Source organism: Macaca thibetana, chromosome 15, assembly GCF_024542745.1.
Source record: "Macaca thibetana thibetana isolate TM-01 chromosome 15, ASM2454274v1, whole genome shotgun sequence".
Lineage (NCBI taxonomy): Eukaryota > Metazoa > Chordata > Mammalia > Primates > Cercopithecidae > Macaca > Macaca thibetana.
In genome coordinates, this window is record NC_065592.1 from 28,982,251 (window position 1) to 29,007,981 (window position 25,731).

The 25,731-nt window shown below is 37.4% G+C and overlaps 1 protein-coding gene across 8 annotated transcripts in view; it reads left to right on the forward strand.

Moving 5' to 3' along the window:
• The window catches only part of LPAR1 (lysophosphatidic acid receptor 1), a 170,360-nt gene extending 144,861 nt beyond the window's left edge, over positions 1-25,499 (forward strand). For all 8 annotated transcript variants that reach the window (XM_050761437.1, XM_050761442.1, XM_050761438.1 and 5 more), the window contains one exon: positions 23,043-25,499. In XM_050761437.1, coding sequence (XP_050617394.1) covers positions 23,043-23,344 — 302 coding nt within the window. In that variant the 3' untranslated portion in view covers positions 23,345-25,499. The remainder of the gene's footprint in view (positions 1-23,042) is intronic.
• Positions 25,500-25,731: the final 232 nt, after the last annotated feature.

Sequence of the window (25,731 nt, forward strand, 5' to 3'; positions counted from 1 at the left end):
TTCAGACATTTCCTAGAGTTTCAACTGTGAAAAAAGATAGTCATTTCAAATGTCTAGAAATTTCATAGTAAATTGAAGCTTCCTAATGATTTCACATTGTGAAGAAGGAAACTCATCCTAAGTATCCTATATTCTGATTCTTTATGTGTAATAAAATGTAGCCAGTATTTCCATTCTTAACATTAATTCTCCAGAACAATCATTTGGGTAATGGAATAATTTGTATTATATTTTAAAAAAAACAATTATCTGATATTTGTCCAAGGAACCTAAGGGGATTATCAAGTTTTTGGTATTTATCAAAATCTGTTACTTTATATGATGGTTACAACTACAAGGAATTATCTCATTTTTTTTTCTTTGCACGAATGCAGTGAAAACACTCATAGGATGTTTTGGAGTTAAGGTGACACACATTATGTGAAAGGCCTGATTTTATGAATACTGCATCTTACAATAAAAATAAGAATTCAGTGCTGCAGAAAAGGAGCAAGTTAAAAATTCTAGTTTAATTAGCCAGAGATTTCTCAGGCTGTTAAGTGATCTCCTTCATTTTGCAGATGAAGAATTTGAGGCCTAGAGAAGTTGGTGCTAGTCAAAAGATCAAACCATTGCATGTTTTGTGGAAAGGACAATATTGGAGGCTTGCTTTTAAACATAGCTGTCTTCATCTCGTAAATTTGTGCTGTAAACCAGATGACCCTTGAGGACACTTGCAACTTTTAAAACATTTTAAATCCGGTTCTCCCACTCTAAATATAGTATTCTTAGAGTTTCATACTGCCTCACTGTAGACTATTTCTGTCTGGAGAAAAGGATGGGTAAATGGATGGAAGCTGTCACTACAATACTAGTACAAAAGTTAGATTTAAATTCATGTTTCTTTGCACATGGTAATCTACATAAAAATGTTTTTACTTCATATGTAAATGAATAAAAGTGCCAAGTTATGTTAATTCTCTGATAAAATAATTTTGTAATTCCAAAGCTACTGGGCAAAGTCAAACAGACACATATTTTTTAAATTTCTAAAAGCAAAACTAGCACTGGAAAAAATAACTTGGTCTAGAAATATTGGTTTGTATTGCTTGGAATTGTAAGCGTTGTGCTGTTTTAGGGTCCTTTTTACCCTTCAGGATAGAGCCTTAGCTTTCACTGGACTCCCAGAGGCACCAGTGTCACAGAAATGAGTCACTAGTTTTTTCAACTCTTGAAATACGTATCTGAAGACCAGTGAAAATCTGACTTGTCAAGACTATGATTCTAATTACTAGGGTTTCTTGAGCTCACTGTTTTTGCTATTAAATATTTTCTTCCTTCCTCCAGAAATTCTGCGTTTGAGGATTTTATGTATCCCTTGTGAAATAATCCCCAAGTAATGCAAATTCAACAATAACAGCAACGCAGAGACAATGATCCTTGACTACAGTAGTGTGGATATCTGCTCATTAAAAAAAAAAGAAAAGGAAAAAGAAAATCAAAGGCCTTATTTTAATCTATAGTTATTTTTTCTACTTTTAAATGTTTCTCCCTGTCTTTCTAGAATTAGTTCTCCAGTTATCTTTTTCCTTCTACCTTAAGTTGTCTTATCTTCAAAGACAGTGTGATGGAGCTTAGTAAGGATGCTATGATTTGAAGAACACAGATGCCTCTAACTTATGGAAGAGGAAGCCAAATGCTGTTCCACTCTCAGATAAACAGATGACACGGATGCAAAAGTTTCTCCCTATAAGATCTGTTTGTAATTCTGATGCGTAAGAACTTTGCCAGCATGCTAAGGGGGTTGAAGCATACTGTATTAGTCTGTTTTCACACTGCTGATAAAGACATACCGGCGACTAGGCAATTTACAAAAGAAAGAGGTTTATTGGACTTATGGTTCCACATGACTGGGAGGCTACACAATCACGGGGGAAGGCAAGGAAGAGCAAGTCACATCTTACATGGATGGCGGCAGGCAAAGAGAGAGCTAATGCAGAGAAACTCCTGTTTTTAAATCAGATCTCATGAGACCCATTTGCTATCACGAGAACAGCACAGGCAAGACCCTCCCCATGATTCAGTCATCTCCCACCAGTCCCTTCCATAACACGTGGGAATTATGGGAGCTACAAGATAAGATTTGGCTGGGAATACAGAGCCAAACCATGTCAGGTAGGAAGGCAGGATTCAGGAAAATAAATGTCTCTGTCTGATTAAAGAGTTCACTAAAAAGTTACATATTCAAATACAAGTCATTTAACTCACCCCCTCCCAAATTTTAAGTCATGCTTCAATGTATTCTGTGTTTACTTCAAGTTCATACAGTGCTTAAATCCCAAAGTCACCAATCTAGTAACCTCACTCTGGGTCATCCTTAGTGTAGTATTCTACCAGATCCTTTCCTTTGTTTTTCTTGCCTACTTAAGTGTAGGGTTACTTTCTAGATCATACCATGGAGTACAATGGGGAATGTTGTAAAAATCAAATACTTAAGTGCAAAACACAAAATAAGTTGTAATTGAGTTATAATCAGACTAAGCAAATAAAAAGCATTCTGAGATGCCTTTTAAATGTTTCAAATGTGGATTGCCCCTGATAAATTTAATTAGGCATTATAAAGATATATAAATGCATTTAAAAGATGTAATTGCACCTCAAAACTTTACATAGTTAAAAATCAAAAGGCCACAAATGACCTGAATAAATAGCAGGAGTCTGAAAACTAACTGTCAAAAAGAAAATTGTCAGCAATGTTTTTGAAAATAAGAGGGCCCTAGAAAGTATCCAGCACAGTTAAAAATCTTTCGTGGTAACAAGAATAATTATGAGCAGGACTTGAAGTTCTTCATTAGCATCATATACCTGGATTAAATGGAGCAAGTACATTTCTCCCTCTAATCTAAACTGGAAGCGAGCACTTTACTGGTTTACAGTTAAAGGAAGACAAAGGAATTGACCCAGCTTACATCTTCCCTAATGAAATTTTTCACTCTGTAAACCTGATCTGGTTAAGATCTTTGACAAAGAAATGTATACGAAATGGATGGGTGAATGGCATGACAAGCAAGAGAAGTGCCCAGGTGTCCCAAAGGCTGTCTTTCTATTCTTCACACGGGGCCAACATGAAGCCCCTCTGGGCTGCATCTGGTTCTCTTTTGTTGCTACTTTATTTCTTAGGAAAATTCTTTTTATTGTTTTTTAGCCAGAACTGTTCTGCAATGAAATTCTCTCAGTGCTGGCCTTTGCCCAGCAGTCCAGCTGTTTCTGTAGGGTGGGGTCCAATCTTACCGAGGTGGCCAGAGTGCATCCAGCTCCAAACACCCCCGGTCAGTGCTATGTGGTCTGATAAGTCTCCACCAGACCCTCCCAAGCTGTAACCTGTGAAAAACAGAAATACAAGGCCTGCATGTTCGCTCCCTAAAGAGTTCCCTCCCTGGCTTATCTGTTTTCCTCAAACATCTCAACTAGGTCAGGCCCTGTTATTGAAAAACAAGTGGGTTTCCCCTAGTTTCCCAGCTAAGAAGATCTGGCCTCTGCCTTAGGCCCTGACTGGGGGTCCCCGTGCAGCAATAACTAATTGTGCAGCCTACACAGCCAAGTGACCAGGCCCTAGTGTCTGCCCGAGAGGAGAGGTTGGAGCAAGCCACCCAGAAGCTTTGCTGGCTACACCTGGCTGTGGGCAGCTGTTCTGGCTATGTAGGGGCATCCACTACACCCTGTCTTCCCAGGCTCTCTAAAGCCAGAAGGATTTCATCCTTTTCCAGAATGTGGTACTTTAGCAGGCTGAGATAGCCCATTCCTCTTAGAAATTATTCCCCTTTACTTGAAGGATGGTAAAATAAAGGACCATTTAAACTTTTAAACTTACCTCAAATTCTTTTTCAAATGAGATAGGGTCTAAAATTAAGACATTAAAAGCAAATACTCATTTTAGATTTTTTTTTATTTTTTAAGACTAGGTCTTGTTCTGTCCCCCAGGCTGGAGTGCAGTGGCGCAATCATAACTCACTGCAACCTCGACCTCCTGGGCTCAAGCGGTCCCCACACCTCGGCCTCCCATGTCGTTGGGACCACAGATGTGCTCCACTGCACCTGGCTGGTTTTTTTTTTTACTTTTTCTAGAGATAGGGTTTCACCTTGCTGCCCAGGCTGGTCTTGAACTCCAAGGCTCAAGCGATCCTCCCACCTCAGTCTCCCAAAAGGCTGGGATTATAGGTGTGAGCCACTGCACCTGTCCCTTATTTTTAATTTTAAGCAAAAAGGGGATTGGCTCTGAAGTTCAAGAAGTCATCAAGAAATGCTGATGGGTGACTTCAGCATCGTTTCAGATGAAAGGACAGCCTGATGTCACTCTGTGACTAGGGTAATGTCATTGTAGGGAGTACAGCTTCCCACTTTGCTATCTCTAGGTTGGGAGAACCAATAACAGTTCACCCAAAATATCCACATTTCTTGGAGGCCTAACCTTTGGGTATTCACTGAAGAGGAAAAGGAAATAAATGAAGGGAACCCATTAGGTGGCTCTGTGCTTCATATTCCACTTGCAGTGTCTCATTCAGTCCTCACAATAGTGCTGAAAGTAGATCATATCCCCATTTGACGCATAAGGAAATTGAGGCTGGACAAAAGTGAATAACTTGTCCAATGTCCCATAAGCAGTAAGGAAAAGAAACAGTATTTGACCTCAGGTCTGTCTCTTTCCTCCTGTAAAAGATGAATACATACCTTTTAAAGTCCTCCAAATTATGCAGCCTTGGAGATTAAAAGAAATTTTATTTCCAAGATATCTCTAGTTTTCTTCCTCCCCACTAACTAGCTTCTTGAGTTCCCATGTGAATATTGTCGTTCATTTCCTTAATTATTTTTTTGTTTTGTTTTGTTTTGTTTTTTTTGAGACGGAGTCTCGCTCTGTCACCCAGGCTGGAGTGCAGTGGCCAGATCTCAGCTCACTGCAAGCTCCGCCTCCCGGGTTTACGCCATTCTCCGGCCTCAGTCCCCGGAGTAGTTGGGACTACAGGCGCCCGCCACCTCGCCCGGCTAGTTTTTTGTATTTCTTAATAGAGACGGGGTTTCACCGTGTTAGCCAGGATGGTCTCGATCTCCTGACCTCGTGATCCGCCCGTCTCGGCCTCCCAAAGTGCTGGGATTACAGGCTTGAGCCACCGCGCCCGGCCCATTTCCTTAATTATTAAAGAAAAACATGTTTCTTTTTTTAATGGTAAATAGTGTTTAATAAAGGTTTTATCATTATTTTAAAAACATTTTTAATGAAGTTCTTTCCATTGAAGCATTTCTAATTTATTCTAATGAAGCATTTCCACAGAATTAAAAAAAGTAATAATTTAGGGTTAGTTATCTACATCAATATCATTATCAAAGTCCACTGTCTGTCTTTCCTCTTTTCTCCTCCTGCTTAGACCAGGGAGCATAGTAGATGTACTTCATGCGGGCCAGCACCCTGAGGCCACGTGTAAGCAGGTGGGAAAATGATGTCCATGAAACAGACAGTCCCATACCACTTTTAGTTACAAACACTTACCCTGGATGAGAGCAGGAATTGAGACCAAGTTTGTGTCCCAGTGGGTTCCAGGACTTTTTTTTCCCGTCAATTTCCACCCTATCCTGGGCAGGCTTAGAAAAACGTATTTCTTACCAAAAAATTTACAAAAACAATGTTTACATTAAAATTTAAAGTCCATGCAACTGCCTCTGGTTCCTAAAGGTAACTGCTGCCAATGATTTGGTGTGTATCCTTCTAGACATTTTTTGAAATGCACATAGGGTACACATGCATATAAGACCTATAGCAATTTTATAATAAGCGACCTATTGTAAATGATGTAACTTTACAGACTTAATGTAATGTGCATATCTTCCCATGTGGGTAACTATGGTAGAGCAGTGCCAATCTGCTTAATGGCTGCTTACTACTCCACTTATGTATCCTATCAGTGGATATTGAGATAGTTTCTAATTTTCTACCATTATGAATATTTCATTGAACATTTTGTGGTCGTATTTTTATATGCTTCTTCAAGTATATCTGGATGATACACTTCTAAAATGGAATTGTTGAGTAAAAAAGGACATTATACATTTAGATAGATATTGCCAAATTGCCCTTCAAAAAGATGGTCAAATGACTCATCTATCAACAGTGTATGAGTGTGCCCATTTATTTATTACCATTATGTCATTAGTAGGAGCATTTTAAATCTTTCCCACTCTGCTAGCTATTCTTTTTAAGATCAGAATAACATATTTAATACTGATGAGCTTTAGTTCTGAAGCCAAAGCACTTGCTAACATTTCGTCCCTGGATCAACAGACTCAACCACCCAGCCACAGATATTGCTGGACAATCATGGGTTTCCCCAGAAAGGGCACAGCCTGCACCACTAAGCTTATTGAGTGTTTTTGAGCCAGCCAGCCTGCCTGCCTGCCTTCCTCCCTTTCTCCCTTCCTTCCCTCACAGAGTGAGACTTCTCTTGGAGTCTCACTCTGTCACCCAGGCTGGAGCGCAGTGGCATGATCTCAGCCGACTGTAACCTCTGCCTCCCAGGTTCAGGCGATTCTCCTGCCTCAGCCTCCCAAGTAGCTGGGATTACAGGCACACGCCATCTCACCTGGCTAATTTTTGTATTTTAGTAGAGATGGGGTTTCACCATGTTGGTCAGGCTGGTCTCGAACTCCTGACCTCATGATTCACCTGCCTCAGCCTCCCAGAATGCTGGGATTACAGGCGTGAGCCACTGCGCCGGGCTGAGCTATGAGCTACTTTATACAGGTAACAAGAAAAAGAAACTAAAGATGGTTGGTGCTGGCCTTTCTAGTGTTGGTCAATCTCTTCCTCACTCTCTCTCTCTGTCATTCTCTCTTTCCTACTTTATTCAACTATAATTGACATATAACATGTTGTTGCATATATTGATAGTTTGTTTCTTTCTATTTATTACTGACTAGTATTCCATTGATCACAAATACTACTGTATATTCATCTGTTGATCTGTGGATGGACTTTTAGGTTGTTTCTAGTTATTGACTATTACAAATATTTTGCTCTGAGCATTTCATACACATCTTTGTGTGGACATATTCTTTCCTTTCTCTTGGATAAATATTAAGGAGTAGAATGGCTGAGTCATATGATATGTGAATGTTTAACTTTTGAAGAAGCTGCCAAACTGTTTTCCAAATAATTAATACCATATTACATTTTCACCAGCCGTGATGAAAGTTTCAGTTCCACTATATCCAAGTCAGCATTTGCTAGGGTCACTCTTTTAAAATTTGGACATTCAGTGGGTGTGCAGTCATATCTCATTGTGGATTTAATTTGCATTTCCCTGATAACTAGTGAAGCTGATCACCTTTTCATATGCTTAATGGGCCATTTATACATTTTCTTTTGAGAAGCATCTATTAAAATATTTTGCATTTTAATTGGATTATTCATTTTATTATTGTATTGATATATAATGGGAATCTAACTTTGATATCCCTCCCTCAACCTAATGTCAAATTATTCCAAGACTATTTATTGAGCATTTGATCTTTTCTTCATGTTTTAAAATATGTATTAGATTTTGTTATGCAGAGATTCATTTTTGGATTCTAATGTGTGCCACTAATCCTCCTGCTAGTACCAAACTAGCTTAAACCTGTGGCTTTATATCATGTTTTAATGAGATAAGCCCTTCATTAACTTGCCCCTGCAAATGCGTTTAATACACTAACTAATTTTGAAAGAATTCCTATTTTAAAAGTATTGAATCTTCCCTTTCAAGAATATGGTACTAGCTCCATTTATTTAGGTATTTTTTCTTAAAAGTTATATAATGTTCTTTATTGAAGAATAACATAATTTTGCTAAATGATGATTATCTTGAAAATGGGACCTACATATTTATTGTAAGAAATCCATTTAGTTTTGCACTTTAATTTATATATGCCCACTTTTCTGAGGTACAAATTTTTTTCCAATAGTTGATTGAATAGTTATCGGGTATTTTAGTTTCTCTATTAACAAGTAGGCAATCTGAAGACAACTTATTTTCAATTGTTTATCAGTTTTTTTCTTTTCCAGCTTAATTCATTGACTAGAATGTCAGTACAAACAGATATCCTTTTCGTATCCCTTATATTAATGGAATACTTCTAGTATATCATTGTTAAATAAGATTTCTGTTGGTTTCTAATAAGTTTTCTGTAATTTCCCCCTATTCCCAGATTACTAAGTGTTGTACTTGTAATTATATTTTGATTTTTTGTTGGTGGTGTTTTATCTTCCTTTTAAAAAAGCAAATGTTGGATTTTACCATGCTAGTCATTGGTGCTAATATTTTTTCTTAATAGTGTGGTGAATTGCATTAAGCGATTTCCTAGTGTTAACCCTTTTTAGTTGTATCATAGCATTCTGCTGACGGATTCAATTATACTCATGAAGTTGACGGTCTATACAGTTATTCTCAAGGAAAGGTGGTACTTCCTGCTGAGTATTCTCCAGGGACATTTGGGAATGTGAGGGAGTAGTTTTTGCTGGCCACAATGGGCAGGGTGCTAAGGACCCTATAATTCATGGAACAGTTACCTGCAACAAATAAGTTTTTCATCCCCAAAGCCAATTCCGATCCCATTGAGAAAAACTCATCTACAGTTTTGTGGTGGAGAGATTTGTTTTGTCAGTTTTTTATAGTTTATTTTGGTCTCTTAGAATGAGTTGGAATTTGTTAAAACATTTTAGTGCTTGGGGAACAATATAAATTCCATAGGAAGTAATACATCCCTTAGGTTTGATAAATTTCATCTACAAATCAATCAGAATCTGTTGCCTTTTGAGGGGGTGAAGGAACTTTTTTAGTAATTATATACTCTATGTTTTTTGTTTTGGGTATATTCAGATTTTCAAACTATTGCATCAATTGTCATAGTTTGTTTCCTTAGAAAAACATCAATTTTAGCCATACTTTCAAACTTATTGGGAAATAATTTCATGTAACTTCTTCTAGTGTGTGAACTTCATCATCTATGGTTATCTCTTCTTTCTAATCTGTTTTATTTTGTTGGTCATATATAAGACACTTGTCTCTTAGGTTGTTTCTTTAAATACCAGATTTGTTGTCTTAATCAAGTTTATTATTTTTTATTTTCTATTTCAGTCACGTGTTTTAATTTCTTTTTTCCTTTTGGGGATGTTATATATTTTTGCTCAACTTCTTGAGTTTAATGCATGGTTCATTTCTTTCTCATTATTTGTATTCATTTGTAAAAATATTTTGGCCTCTGAATGCAAAACTGTGCCGTTAATGGATTTCTAGTCTGTTACAGTCATTCCATTTGGATATAATGCAATCACTTAATTAGGGTATGTGATTTGTATTACTAGAACCGATAGTGATTATGCTATTTGCACAGCAAACAAACCTAAAGCCGCTTTGAATTTCCAGCAGCTCAGTTGGTATCCTGTTGTTATTGACAGTTGTAAACTCAATTACAATTTTATAATTAATTTTAAAGTAATGATTTGTGATAAAAATTCTAGTAGTTAAAAATACACAATGAGTCTACTTTCTCACCCCAATCTTTAGCCATGGCAATACTAATTTCTGATGTAGAATTTTAAAAAATTATCTACATATATAAGCGTAAGCGAGTGTAGGAGGGCACTTGTGTATCTGCATATACACACTGAGTATATGCACCTATTCTTACATGACTTTTCACCAACTTAATGTGTTAACAATAGTTTTGTGAAACATACTAATTCATGCCCATAGCCACTTTTCTATTCTCTTCCAGTAAAACTGCTTCAAAGACTTGTATATCCTTGCAGTATTCAGTTTCTTTCCTGTTCTCTCTTGATCTTACTCCAATCAGGCTTCTGTTCTCATGACTCCACTAACTGTCATCAGTGACCTCCTTGCCACTAAATTCATTTTTTCAGTTTTCAGGTATTTTTGACTTTTCTCCTTCTCTCTAATGTCCAGTCTGTTAGCCATACATATCAGCTGTGTGGTCAAAATGTGTCTATGATCTCCACTTTCCCGTATTCAAAGCCACCATTATCTCTTGTCTGATTTATTGCGTGAGCTTCTACCTGCTCTTCTTTATCCACACTTGCTCTTCCATAGTCTCCAAATATTATTCCCCTCTAAAATGTATCTTACTTATTTTGTATTTTGTTGATTGTCTTTCTCATTCCTTTTAGAACCTAAACTTAATGAAAGCAGAGAATTTTTTTTTCTGCTGGGTTCATTGCTGTATCCCTAGTTACATAACTAATTAAATAATTATACTGTCTAATAAAACAAGTGCAAAAAGAAGGCATTGTTTCTATGAAAATTAGGTGAATGCTTTGTTAACATTCAATTAAGGTAAATTGGGGGGAAAAAAAAGAGCTGATGAAAACAACTGTCGAGGTTTGAAGAAACCATAAAAACACTCCACAAGGTTTTTCACTGAAATTGCTTTGCAAGAATTTTAAGTTCTGACTATTCTGGAGGAGCCAAATTGGAAGTAGTATGGGATGCTTAATTGGGGTGGCTTTTGCTTGGAATATGACACAGAACTCCAGTCAATGGACCTGTGTTCAAATAAAAAGCCTTGACTCTATGTCAAAAGATTGGTAAATGAATACAAATTTATTTTTTTAAATAAGATGTTTAAAGTATCATTTTTATGATTTGTTGTTCTAAACACTATTAGATGCATTGACTATTATCCTCAGTTAAGGCTTACTGTAGGGCATCTGATGATTTGGTATCAGTAAAGGCAGAATAAACTGGTAGAAGTTGAATAGGATTTTACTTTATGGGTGCAAGTGTACCTTATTTTACTTCTCTATTGATGGTTATCTAAGTTATTTACAGTTTTTAAAACAAAGAATGCTGCAAATCTTTGCACATGCATAATTGTATTGTGTGTAAATATATCTATAGGATAAGTTTCTATCAGTGATATTGTTGCAGTTTATTTTGACAGCTTTAGAACTGATTGACTTTTGCTTAGGATTTATGGGCTAGTCAGAATTTGCTTTGTGATATTTAGACTTGGTGTTGTCAATTGTATCAGCCAGCTTTTGTACTCTACCCTTGTAGTTAAATAATTGAAATTTATGTAGAAAAACTATGTTTATGATTGTGAATCTGGAATTCTATAGCCTAAACACCCACTTCCCAATTGAATCATTGTTTTTATAACCTTACTTTAAGGAAATTTTTTAATTTATAAAAAGTTTTTGATAATGAGAGATATCTTAGATACACAGCTATCATCTTAGAACAGACCATACCTCCTTTCTGCTCTGCCTAGAATCTGTGCTTCCTAAAGATCAATCCAGGACGTTTGGCAGCTATAGGAGATGTAACTAATCTCAAAAAGAATGACAATGACCACATTTACAGTTTATACTGTTCTTCTTTTCATGTCTTTTGGCTATTAAAAATTATACAAATATAAACATTTTTAGGTTATGTAAATAATTCACAAAGTTTTCTGAATTGGCTTTTAGATTAAATTTTTAGTATTTTCCCCATTTTGGTAGTAAGGAAACGAATTGTAAATAAAATTTCCATTACGTTTCTCTATCTTTGAAGTTTGTCTCTTGGGTAATACATATCTTGTGATTCATGAAATGCAAAGAAAAAAATCCACAGGATTTTGTCATCAGCTACATTCTATGAGCATTTTCAGCCAGATTTCTGTACTTGTTTAGATTTACATTATTTTGGGAGAATCTTAATTTGTAGTTAAAAAATTAAATATGTTGCAAAACCAATTATAAACTTCCTGTTAATGTTGAACTTTTGCTAGGGAAAGATTCTGAGGGGAATTTCCTTTATCCTTTTAAAGGGATAAATATTATTTAAATCACCTTAGTAACAGTTGGACCACAGTCATGCAATTAGTTTAGTATCACTTTCTCAGTTAGATGGTGTTGGTCTGGAGTTGACAACATTGATTTTCTGTGAAGTTTATTATTTATTATTTTTTAAATAAGGGGGAAATTTTGCTTTTTAAAACATTTGCAGTCTATCACTAGGTTTACAAGGCAAAATAGATTTAATCATTTTGAGAATTGTGAATTATTTTCTGTGTGAAGAATATATGTGGCACCATCGTTTTTGATTGAGTCTCATAGTGCACATTATGTAAAAGAAAACAAATCTTATTGTCTTTTTTATGATACAGTAAAGTGAAGACTGTCCTGAGTGTGCATGGTGCATACATGTTATGTATGTGTTATATGTGTATGCATACATATGTGTGTGTATATCTATTTTTTCTACAAATTTAAAATAATATCAGTGACTTGAAAATAGTAAGGGCTTACCAGGTAATCTCTTTGTAGGCCTTGGAGTAGCTTTTTTTTTTTTTTTTTTTTTTTTTTGGTTATTGATGGGTAACCGTGCTCCGGTAAATCAGTCTTTTTCTTTTTTTTCTTTTTTTTTTTTTTTGAGATGGAATTTCGCTCTTGTTGCCCAGGCTGGAGTGCAATGGTGCAGCCTTTGCTCACTGCATCCTCTGTCTCCCAGGTTCAAGTGATTCTCCTGCCTCAGCCTCCTGAGTGGCTGGGGTTACAGACATGTGTCACCACGCCCAGCTAATTTTTTTTTTTTTTTTTTCTTTTGAGATGGAGTTTTGCTCTTGTTGCCCAGGCTGGAGTGCAATGACGTGATCTTGGCTCACGCTTCCCAAGTCCAAGCAATTCTCTTACCTCAGACTCCGGAGTGGCTGGGATTACAGGCGCCTGCCATCACACCCAACTAATTTTTGTAGTTTTAGTAGAGACAGGGTAACAACATGTTGGTCAGGTTGGCCTTGAACTCCTGACCTCAGGCAGTCCACCCGCCTCATCCGCTCAAAGTGTTGGGATTACAGGCATGAGCCACCATGCTCAGTCTAATTTTGTATTTTTTTAGTAGAGACGGGGTTTCATCATATTGGTCAGGCTGGTCTTGAACTCCTCACCTCAGGTGATCCACCCGCCTTGACCTCCCAAAGTGTTGGTATTATAGGCATGAGCCACCACGCCTGGCCTGGCAAGTCGGTCTTAACCTCAATTACTTCACCCTAAGACAGAGCTGGGTAGAAATCAGAAGACAAGAATTAGGAAAAAAGGAAGAGGCAGTGATCCATCTTAACAAGGTTTAGACTGTATTGGTTTTATTGCAGGTAAATTAAAGCCTTTCCTTTTTTGTATGCTTATAGACCTCAGGGGTTGCATTCTATTCCTGAGAATAGTAGCTACCATTGGCAGTGAGGTATGTGTGCATGAATCCTGGATCTAATTAGGTGGCCTGTGCTGCTTCCATATTTTTGGAACATTATTCTGACTTTATTTGTTCTATTTGTAGATAAGAACATTCAGAGAAACACTCTCTGCCCATGTAATTATCTCATATAGCATTTTGCCTACTCAGATGGCATGGCTGAATGTTTTAGGTATAGGGAAAAGCTGACTTTGGTGGCAACTCTTTTTGCTGTCTTCTCAAATTAAGAGGGTCCTCTATTCAGGAATGTTTCCTGCATAATGAATAGACATTCCTTGAAGCATGATGACCCCCACCCACTGCGTTTGAATGTAGAGCAACATTTTACATGAAAACAGTGATAGTATAGGAAGCACAAAATAACATCAAATAAACTCTAATTAATAGCTTCACAGATTCAAGAAGATACCGTGTTGACTAAATTAGTACACATTACTATGTAAAATGATCATTCAGAGAACAGTGTTCCTGAAAATAAAAAAATCTGATCACTTGCCCTCCTTTACCCATTACTAACAAACAGACAAACTGAAAGTCACTACCAGGTAGTGACATGGATATAGCTAAAAATCAAATATTTGACCTTGAAAATAAATCCAGGATATCACCCGGGATACCAAATCAAAAGTAAAGTGTTAAAAATATAAATGGAAAATTAAGACATGTCAAGGGTCAATCAGTTTTTAAATGTAGATTCCCAAATATCCAACATTCATTGTAAAAGAAGTCTCAAATGAACAGAAAAAATGGAGAGAAAAGTAGTCAAAGTAATAGGATATTTCCTTAATCTAAAGACAAATGTGAGACTGTAGATAAAATTGCCGATCAAGGGCAAAGCAAGAATTATGAGCAAAGCCGAGACATCATATTCTAGTGATATTTGTGATCTCCCAAAGTTAATGAAAGACATTGTGACAGTTTCAGGTAGGAGAGGATGAGAAAAATGTTTGGTTAATGGCCTAGGTAGCTAGCTTACTAGATCCTTGTTCTTTCTTTCACTTACTTTTTTTATTCATTCAACAAATGTTTATAGAGCACTTACTATATGCCAAAAATTTTGTTAGGTAATATAGACACAGTGGAGTAAAAATAGTCGGATGAGGGACAGAAGTAATCAATAATCACACTATAAATAAAAATAAATTACACCTGTGATAACTTCTACCATGGAGGGTTTTATTGTGCCAAGAGATGTTACAAAGGGATTTTTGACTTAATCAGGGAAGGCATCCCAGAAGTAGCGGTAAGTAACGTGTGAGTAGGAATTAGATTGTGAGGAGAGCAGGTAACATCCCAGGAAGAAAGAGTAACATGCACAAAGGCCCATGGTTAGGGGGATTGCGATAGATTGAAAGGAATGGAAAAACTAGTAAGTCCAGAAAGCAGACATGCAGTGCAAGACAAAGCTTGGTGAGTAAGTAAGGACCTGTACTATGCAGGTGTTTTACACGAAAAGAATGGGAATCATACATCAGACTTCTCATCTGTAAGACTAAATACTAGAAGACAGTGTTCTGAGAGAAAATGATTTTAAGCTTATGCAAACTTTCTAGAAAGAATGCTCATGGTACACTCTAGAAAATGGGGGTGGAGGAGGGAGAAGAAAAGAGGTTCCAAAAAAAAAGATGTACGTTTGAAGAAGCAATGTACCACCTGGGTATGTAAAATAAGCAACCCCCAATGGAAGTTGAAAAGCAGGCCTAGAAATCAATGGGTTCGATTGGGTTAGTAAGTCATAGGGCTGCAGGAAATGTCTTTGGGGATAAATTGTATAATTAAAAAGTTGGAAATACATCTGTGGTATGCTTCTGCTGTAATAAACCACGTGTTTCTTATCTGTAACAAAAGAGAGAATAAAAAGAGAAAGCAGTTAGAAGTTCAAGGGAAAACAAAAATTTGTTCAAAAGTCATGGTGTTGAATCTGTTTTTAATAAGAGAATTAAGGGCATCACATTTTGATGTCTAGTCCCATGTTTGGGCTTATTCTTGACATTCTATTTACGTGTGTGCATTTCCTTGCTTTTGCTTCTATCTTTTCTTTTCCTACCTTTTGATAAATTGAGTTTTCTTTTCAAACTGTTTTGTTCTTCCTTCATTTTTAAAAAATATTTCTTTCTTTTGTGGTTTGAGTGGTACATCCAATATCTATTTTTAGTAGTGGCTAACTTTAAATTTTAAAAACATACTTTAAAAAATTCAAGATACAGGCCAGGCATGGTGGCTCATGCCTATATTCCTAGCACTTTGGGAGGCCAAGGCGGACAGAACACCTGAGGTCAGTAGTTCAAGACCAGCCTGGCCAACATGGTGAAACCCCATCTCTACTAAAAGTACAAAAATTAGGCATGGTGGTATGCACCTGTAATCCCAGCTACTCAGGAGACTGAGGCAAGAGAATTGCTTGAATCTGGGAGGCAGAGGTTGCAGTGAGCCAAGATCAAGCCACTGCACTCCAGCCTGGACGACAGAGTGATACTCAGTCTCAAAATAAAATAAAAAATAAAATAAAATAAAATAAATTCAAGATATAGTTCAGTATCTACAGTAGCCCCCAAACAAGACAAAACTATCAGCAAACTTTCTACTGTTCTACCTGCTCTTCTTACCTCTTACATAAGAAAAGAAAAATCAAGACTCCTAGTTTCTTGTTGTTAACATTTCTAAATTTATAAATATCTGAATGAGAGAGTCAAATATATAAAAAACACAAAAAGTGATGTGACAATCATCTAATTGCCAAACATTAAAATCAAACATGCTAACATTTTGTGTAATTTGCTTCAGGTCTCTGAAAAGAATTGTAGATATAACCAAAGCACCGTCCCCCACTCCTTCCTCCTGCCCGTTGTCTCAGAAGTTGTCCGGAAATTGCTGCTTCTTGTTCTCATTCATGTGCTTGCACTTTTATTATCTATCTGTGCACTTATTTAAAAAACCCTCACACTTAAAAAGAATTCGGCCAGGTAATACAGGCTAAAATTATAGGATACAAATTCTGAACCTTCAAAAGTGTGTAGGAATTGTTCCACCATTCTAGAATTTGGTCTTCTAGGGTCTTCCTTATGCTCCTTTGAATGTCCTATAGCATCCATTTAAAGACCTTACACACGGTAGATGTTAATGTTTATTTTCCACCCATAATTTAATGACATTTCTACTCATTAATTTTTCTTGTTTGGGATATATGTACTAGGTGCTTAGCTATGACTTGCTAATTCATCCAATGGAAGACACTGAGTGTCTACTGTCGCCAAGTGATATTCTAGATTCCAGAGATACAGATATGAAAGAGGTAGCATTCTTTCCTTCATGAAGTTAATATTCTTGTTGAGGGAAGATAAAACAACAAACATGTAAACCAATAAATACAATAATTTTGGGTATAAATAAAGGATATGTCATTTGGGTATATCATGATGTGGTGATAATAAAATGGGAGAATATGGTGATGGTGGTGGGCTGCTGCTTTGGCTAGGATAACCAAGGATAGCCTTTTTAAGAAAGTGACATTTAATAAGTAAATGGACATAAAGAGCTGCAGAGAGAGTAATCCGAGCAGATGGATCTATAAATGCAAAGATCCTGAGACAGAAATGGGCTTGGTCTGTGTGACTGGAACCTCGTAAATGGGGAGTGAGTGAAAAGAGATGAGATCCAAGAAAGTGGCAGGGGCCAGTCATGTGTAGGGCATTATGGATAGCAGTAAGGATTTCAAGTAGGAAGATTTTGGAGGGTTTTAAGCAGGAGAGTGACTTAATGCAAATTGATTTATACTTGTTGTGTACAAGCTGGACTTTAGGGAAGCAGTGTGGAGGAAGAGGAATTGGTCAAGAGCCTGTTGCAATTGGCAGATAAAAGGTATTGCTCACTTGTCTAGGGGAGGTAGCAATGGAGAAGTGGTTTCTCCTGGCTTTTCAGCACCTGAATGGTCTGTAAGAATGGCACTAGCATACAAGTTATTTCAATGTGGACTTTCCAATGTACAGTTGCAGGATGAGAGTTAGAGTCTGTTGGAGGTTATGGAGCTTGTACGTGTGCGATACACACTACTTGAGAGTATGCCAGAGGAAAGGCAGCTTTGGCATTCTCTTGGGTACAGGAAAGGTAGCATGTGGTGATAGAGTCTAATGAAGCTAAAACTGTCACCCAGGAATGTTAAAAAGAGAACATAATGAGTATTCTGCTTGCTTTAGAGCTCTGTATGGTGTTATTATCCTTCTCTAAAAGATAAATGTTGCTCTCAAGAGTAATGAAAATACTAGAGCACATCACACAGTAAATGAAATTGTGAAACTTTAAACATATGCAACATGTGCTGTGACCAGGAAGGAATGGCAGTGTTGAACACCAAACTATATGGAGTAAAATTGGTATCAGGGTGGAAATAACATAGAACAATAATACTTTGGAGATATCTCAGTTAAATTACAAAGTTTCAATAGTCAGGAAAAAAGATTTTATAATTAATCTGAGTTACTCTTTTAGAAAAAGCGTTAATCTCAAAAAGCCATCCACCTATACCCCCATTATAATGAACCCTTAGCTGCGAGATTGAGGAAGAATAAGCTTTGCATCTGTGGCCTATTTTTCTGACATAGGCTCTGTTAAGATACATAGCATCGAAGGATTTCCTAGCTAACTATATATTATGTGTGTATCTTAATAGCAGAAATCACAATGTAACTACAGAGATGAACTAAAATTTGATTAGATTCTGGGATACAAGCTGACTGACCTGAGGGAATAAACAATTTAGGGAAAACAGAAAAAGAAACTTAGGCACTCACCTATTTTCTCCCTTGATTCCCACCCCAGGTCTCTGAGATAGGACTGTTTCTGGGATCCTCATTTGAAAATCAAGAAGAGTGAGGCCACCTTGGGCACAGTGCTGATGTAGAATTGATTTACCTTGACTTGTTTTGGATCTGTGGGATGTCTGGTTCTTTTGTAAAAACACAACTTTGCCAGCCAGACTGGAAATGCTTTCTGTGTTTTTCATCAAAAATCTTGGACACTCTCTCTAGAGGTCTTCTCTGGCAAGGACTGTTTTCCTCTTTAACTTTGGTTCTTGCATTCCATATGTAAGCAAAGTTCAACTAGTTAGGAAAAAGTCATTCTAGAAAAAAAGATTGTAATTGTGAGACCAGATGGTAAGCATTATTCAGCTGATGAGGTTGTGTAGATTTGAGGGAAGGTGTGGTAATATGATCTCGATCTGCAGCTGTGACCTGTTGTTCCAAAACAGCCTCATTCCTTCCTGCCTTTTGCGTCTGCATTCCAGCACCTCTCCCTCCATCTTTGTGGGCATTGGAGTTCTCACGGATTGCTTTGACAGATGCATCAGGGAGGAATAAAGCTTGTTCAAGGAAGGACAACCCACAAATCTGTTTTCAATATCCTCTGCCCCATGTTACTTGTAATATTGGCAAATCCGGGGGAATATAACCACTTTTGTTCAGCACTCTGAGAGACAGTTTCCCATGACACAAATTGCCATGAGCCTATTTAGATGTAATTAAGGCATTTCTATTTGATGTCTTGCAGGTACCTCAAACTAAACACATACTGAACCCAGCTCATTAGCTCTCTCCTCCTTACCTCCCCTAACAAAACACCAACCAAGATTTTCTCCTGTGTTTCCTCCTTCAACCAAAGGGAAAATTTAGAAGTCATTCTAGACTTCTCTGTCTCATCCATCTCATGGAGTCCTTCTCCTAAATACTTCTCCAGTCTTCTATATCTCTTCCCAGTGCTGCTGCCCTGATTCTGGGTTTCATTATTTCTCTTTTGGAATTTGGAAATAGTTTTGCCTTTACTTTATTTTCTTCTTCCACTCTGTCACCAATGTTGTGTCTTAAATGAAAATCTGACCAGTAAGGCCAATGAGATTACAATCCCACAGTGGGAGGGGTGGATGAAGGTCTTTATTTTTTAAAGAAGCTCTGCAGGCTATTGTAATATGTGGCTATGGTTGAGAATGTATGCTGGACTGGACAAATTTCAAATATCTCAGCCAGATATACAAGATGTTTGTGACCTTGGGCATCGCATCTTCTGATTTTTCTTCTGTTTCTGACTTTATAATAAATAACCATAACTACTTGTACTTCCTCTAACTTTTTTTTTTTTTTTTGATATGGAGTCTTGCTGTGTCACCCAGGCTGGAGTATAGTGGCGTGAGCTCGGCTCACTGAAACCTCTGCCTAGTGGGTTAAAGTGATTCTCCTGCGTCAGCTTCCCAAGCAGCTGGGACCACAGGTGTGCGCTACCATGCCTGGCTAATTTTTGTATTTTTAGTAGAGATGGGGTTTCACCATTGTTGGCCAGGCTGGTCTCGAACTCCTGACCTCAGGTGATCCACCCGCCTCGGCCTCCCAAAGTGCTGGGATTACAGGCGTGAGCTCCCACACCGGGCCCTTCCTCTTTCATACTGTTGCATACTGTTCATCGGTGTTGTGCCTGGGTTTGTGGGATTCTTCTATCAGAAATGTGCTGGAAATATACAAACTAATAAAACACTATGACTACTGAGTACTGTATTTCATTCCCCATCTTGGTAAGTGTTGGCATTGACCCATGAGAACCTCCAGAAAGATTTGAGGCTTACATGCTTCCCTGTGTTCTCTCTCTATTCCCTCTTGTTATCTTCTTCATACCCAACTGCAAGTCCTAGGAATTTCTTTATAATCAGGATAGTATTGTCTTAGAGCCTTTTGACATGCCAGCTCTTCCTTGTCCAAAACACATTTTCACATTCTGCCCTTGGAGAATCTGTCCTAGGGCTCTGTAACAGCAGCTGCCACAAGTCTGTGCCACTCACATAAGTCATGGTGGTCAGGTAGATATGCAGTTTATAGAGGACTTTTACAAGTTATATCTAAGTTTGATCCTCACTGTGCCATATGGAGTAGGCAGGGAGCTATTATTTCTCCACTTTACAGGTGCTGAGATGGAGGTGTTTTAACTCGTATCAACCTGTCTTTCAGGTGTACACTGGACTCTATAGATTACATGTTGAAGGGTCCACAATGCACATCTCAAGTACTGTAACCTGATTGAATTATGGTTAGCTCCCTATTATTAAAGGACTTTAGGTGTGGTTTATTATTGTTTTCAGAAGCTCAAGGGGAAATCCCTAATTTGAGCAAACTTTATTTCAGAATATCCATTCATTATGGGTTAGGAGCCTCATCCCTTGAAATTTTCCAGCCCCCATTTTCCTCTTCTGTATTGCATCCTCATCTTTTGGTCAGTTTGATCCTTGAGGCCTCTGTGAAATAGAAAGGAGGGGGAGGGGGGCATGGAATTTCCATATGATTGGTTTTAGATGTTGATTTCTGAGGCCTGTACTGTGAGTCACTGAAATGATTGGATTGAGTCTTGAAGATCCAAACACAGAGTGTTGGGACTGTGTGGTGGGGCCTAATCCTAGTACAAAAACCAGTTCCTTTCAGTGAAGAGAAAAAGGGATAGGACTGTAGGTTCCTCAATGAAGCATCCATACATAGTAGCTCCTGTGTCAGGCTGTGGCATTTCCCACTTCCTGCCTTCAGTCTAGCAGGGTTCCTTGCATTTCTTGGTCTAAAAGTAAGGCTCATGGGCTCTTTCTGGAAAGATCTTACACCATTTAAATTTTAACATTGGGAGAAATTATAAACAAATGACAGTATTTGAATTATCTCACTTTTGAACAAAGTTAAGCAGCTTAAGTATGTCAGAATAAAGATATTCCCTTCTGCTGCCCAGGAGAAAAAGATCATTTTATTTAAAATCTAGCTATTGACATGCATGTTCCTTGTGTCTAATCAAGTTCTGAATTTGAACTCAATTAGAGCTTTGATAAAAGAAAGGGGAAAGGAAACTTGAAAGAATGCTGTTCCATTCATGAAGGGCCTGTGTGTTTTTAGTTTCCAAGTAAATGGCATAATGGGACCATGTATTTTCCATCCAAGCATTTTCCATCCTGAGAATAATTCCCTTCCTGGCTTCTCAATGAATAATGCATTATTTTTGAAACCCAAGAGGCATTCCTTTGATTTTCCTTTATGTTTAGCTTTCTGAGTGATTTTCAAGCAAGGAAATTCAAGGACTTGGAATGAATGCTTTATTAACATTTTTATTGAAGTTCAAATCGCTCCTTGGCTATTATCTCCTGATATTTGAAATATTTTTTTTCTCTCCAAGGAAAGTCTAAGGTATTGTATTTATTAGAAAATGAAGTACCTTGGCCAATCTTCAAAGTGAACAGCAGTTTAAAACCAATACACATTTGTGTTGTAGAACAAAGAGCTTTATGGGGGTACTTTTCTCCTTTATTTTCATTTCCCTGCTGAAAAGTTTCACAAAAGAAAGCTCAGATTCAAAAGTGGGCTGTTTGGAGACTAAATCTCATTTGTTTACATTTTGTGAAACTAATTCCTTGAGGCTGGACCAAATCCATGACCCCAGTCCAAGCCTGCATCCACCAAAGCCAGTGCCATTTAAATCTGAAGATGCAAATGCCCTTCTGGGATTGCCCCTACTTCCGCTCTGCCTGATTACACATATGTAGCCTGCCTGATTACACATATGGGGCCCATTAGGTGAGGTGTAATGGGACACAGTGGTGCCCACCGCTATTGGCTCATGTTCTTTCAGTAGAAGATCCCCAACAGAGTCTGGAGTAACACAGTGGTAGGTTTTAATGCTATTTTATGCCTCCATTTTCCTGGGATCCAAATGATGAGTGATTTCAGAAAGTAAATGAAATAGAATTAAGCATATCATCTATATTTTAATTCCTCTTATAGTAAAATTGTAATGATTCAGAATAATTGGGGGAAGAAAGAGAACAAAATTGATCTAAATTAATAAAATATCTAAAACATTAAATGTGGTTTAAAATATTTAATGTTATCATTTTCAAGAAGTAGAAATGTAATATTTTCTAGAGCTTGAACTCTGGAGGCAGCCTCTAAGAGCAGAAACTCTGGGATTTTTCTACTTTCCAGTACTGTGGCCTTGAGCCAGTTATGTAAACTTTCTGGGTCTCAGTTCCTTCACCTGTACAATGGGGATATTAGTTTCTATGTCATATGGCTACTGTGAACATTCAATGAGTTATTACTGGTACAGCATATAGGACAGCACTGTGTAGGTAGTTGTTGAATAAAAATAAAACATAGATCTTATCATTGAAAATCACAATTTCCAAACAGGTCCATGCTACTCAGCAGGTAATATTATTGTTATTGTAGGTACAGGTTGAGTGATTATTTCCTTAACACTCTTTTAATCCATACAACAAACCTCATGAGGTGTAAATATAATCATCTGCATTTTTCAGATGGGAAGATTAAGGAAAGAAAGTAGTTTGCCTAAGTTCACCCGGTTCATTACATGTCCACCAAGGATTTGGGCCCAGACAACCTGAATCCAGAAACTATGCCTTAATTAAACATTAAAGGACACTTAATCATTAGTGCTTATCTTTTGCGTTAGTGCTTATGCAGTTTTTCATATCTCAATTGCTTATCAAACTCTTTGTGTTTTGCTCAAAATAATAATCATCAATGTCTCATAATTACTTGATTTTAGTAACGTCCGAAATAAAATTTTAAGTTGACTATCGTTAAATTTTTTCTGATTATCTCAGGAAATGAGTATTTCATTTGCAACAATGATTTGTGGCTTCCAACTTCAGTATTTTTATATTGAACTGAAATCATTTCACTTTATGGTTGCATGTTTTATAATGTTTTTTCATTCTCTTTTTAAAAATCCTCCTGATCCCTATCCTTGTCCTTGTAGGGGCCTTTATCATCTGCTGGACTCCTGGATTGGTTTTGTTACTTCTAGACGTGTGTTGTCCGCAGTGCGACGTGCTGGCCTATGAGAAATTCTTCCTTCTCCTTGCTGAATTCAACTCTGCCATGAACCCCATCATTTACTCCTACCGCGACAAAGAAATGAGCGCCACCTTTAGGCAGATCCTCTGCTGCCAACGCAGTGAGAACCCCAGCGGCCCCACAGAAGGCTCAGACCGCTCGGCTTCCTCCCTCAACCACACCATCTTGGCTGGAGTTCACAGCAATGACCACTCTGTGGTTTAGAACGGAAACTGAGATGAGGAACCAGCCGTCCTCTCTTGGAGGATAAACAGTCTCCCCCTACCCAATTGCCAGGGCAAGGTGGGGTGTGAGAGAGGAGAAATGTCAACTCATGTACTTAAACACTAACCAATGACAGTATTTGTTCCTAGGCCCCACAAGACTTGATATATATTGAAAATTAGCTTATGTGACAACCCTCACCTTGATCCCCATCCCTTCTGAAAGTAGGAAGTGGAGCTCTTGCAATGGAATTCAAGAACAGACTCTGGAGTGTCCATTTAGACTACACTAACTAGACTTTAAAAAGATTTTGTGTGGTTTGGTGCAAGTCAGGATAAATTCTGACTAGTTGAATCCACAGCTTCATTTATATACAGCCTTCCCTTTTTTATTTTTAAAGGATACGTTTCACTTAATAAACATGTTTATGCCTATCAGCATGTTTGTGATGGATGAGACTATGGACTGTTTTTAAACTACCATAATTCCATTTTTTCCCTTACATAGGAAAACTGTAAGCTGGAATTATCTTTTGTTTAGAAAGCATGCATGTAATGTATGTATGCAGTATGCCTTACTTAAAAAGATTAAAAGGATACTAATTTTAAATCTTCTAGGAAATAGAACCTAGACTTCAAAGCCAGTATTTGTTTAGGTTATGAAGCAAACAATGCTCTAATGACAATATTAACTGTTTAATTAAAATGTTGTAACAAGTTTAAAACAGGGAATGTAAATTTTTGCCAAAGTGATATGTATTCCAAAAAAGTCATAGAAGATGAAGCACTGTAATATTGTTCCCACATATTTAAAATACCCAAGTACATTCTAATTACCAGTGTATCAGAGGAAAGTTTTCGTAGTCTTTGTAAAATAATATACTCATCATAGAAAACTTGAAAAATGCAGAAATGTATAAAAAAGCAAAAATTGTTACTGATAATATCACAACCCAGAAGGAACCACCTTTCAAAAGCAACCCCCATATATGCCTATGTATGTATTGTATACCTTTTTTACATAATTGGAATCATACTGTAAACAGTTTTATAAGTAGATCTTTTTCATTACAAAATTGCCACATTTTCTTATGGTATTAAAAATTTTACAAAAACAATTTTAATGGCTATATTATATTCCATTGAATGGATGCAACTCAGTTTATTTAACCATTCCCATGTTGTTAGCTGTTTAGGTTATTTCTAATTTTCATTTTGCAGAAATTTTGTGTGCATAAACTTTGTCCATATAATTGATTATTAGGACATATTCCCATGAAGGATTCTTTTTTTCAAAAAATGTGAAATGTCATCTTTTACTTATACCTTTCATAAAAAGGGATTTCCTGCGTTTGCACTGCATGGGTGGCAGTTGTGAGGAAAAGCCAGTCAAATGACCTTTTTACAAAAGAAATGCAGTGGTCAGTTTAGTTGAGAGTGACTTTTTAATATAACAAGATCAACTAGAAGCATTCAACTGTCTCAAGAATCAAGGTATCCCAATATATCTCGCAATTCCAAACTTTGTTTGAGTGACTCGTTATCCAGCTCTTGGTAGCCACACCTGCAATGTAAAATTGAAGAAAATTCAAAGAAACCAAATGTGCTGAGTGAATAAAGGATTGTCATATCAATTAGTTTGGGTCCATCTGTAGCAAATGGGTTGAGTGTGTCAGTATGTGATTGGTTACTGTGTATTCTCCAGGAATCACCCCAATAGGCTGCTGCCCTATTAGGTGATACCTGTTTAATACGTTGTCCAGGTAGAGTAGTAGTTGCATCAGTTTGCTGTAACAAGTGACCAGTGAAGTAACACAGTGGTGAAGCAGGTCAGGGGAGGTCAGGAGGATGTCTGAGAGAAAGAAGTCTGGGAGATGAATGACTGTCTAGGAAGGAGGACATCAGTGCACGGTTACTGTTTGAGCAGAGGGCAGACTTGTAAAGTACCCGTAGTGAAAAGAATGTGGGGACTCAATTAGCAGAAAGGTGTTTGCACATACTTTTTACAGAATACAGAATACTTTATATTGGAAGTGAAAGAAATGAACTTGGACTTTTACGCATGTGCATATTTTTCTGGAGGCTGTATGGGTTATTTGAAATGAAAAGCATACTAATTGGACGTTAATAAATCATTTTCAATCAGCGCTTGGTAATGTGTGGTTCTGGTCAGTGCTATTTCTCTTGTTCGAGAGTCTTCCAGCTTGCCTTGCATGGGTGTTTTTCCCGCTGTGACCTCCTTTATTTCTCTGTTACAAGGGCTGCTTAACCCTGAGGTGGAGCAACCATGTGCTCCCCCAACCCCCAACTCTTTTTTTTCAATCTGAGTAATAAATCTTGCCAGTGTCTGTAAGATAGTAGTTTATGTTCCATGAGAGGAGACAATTT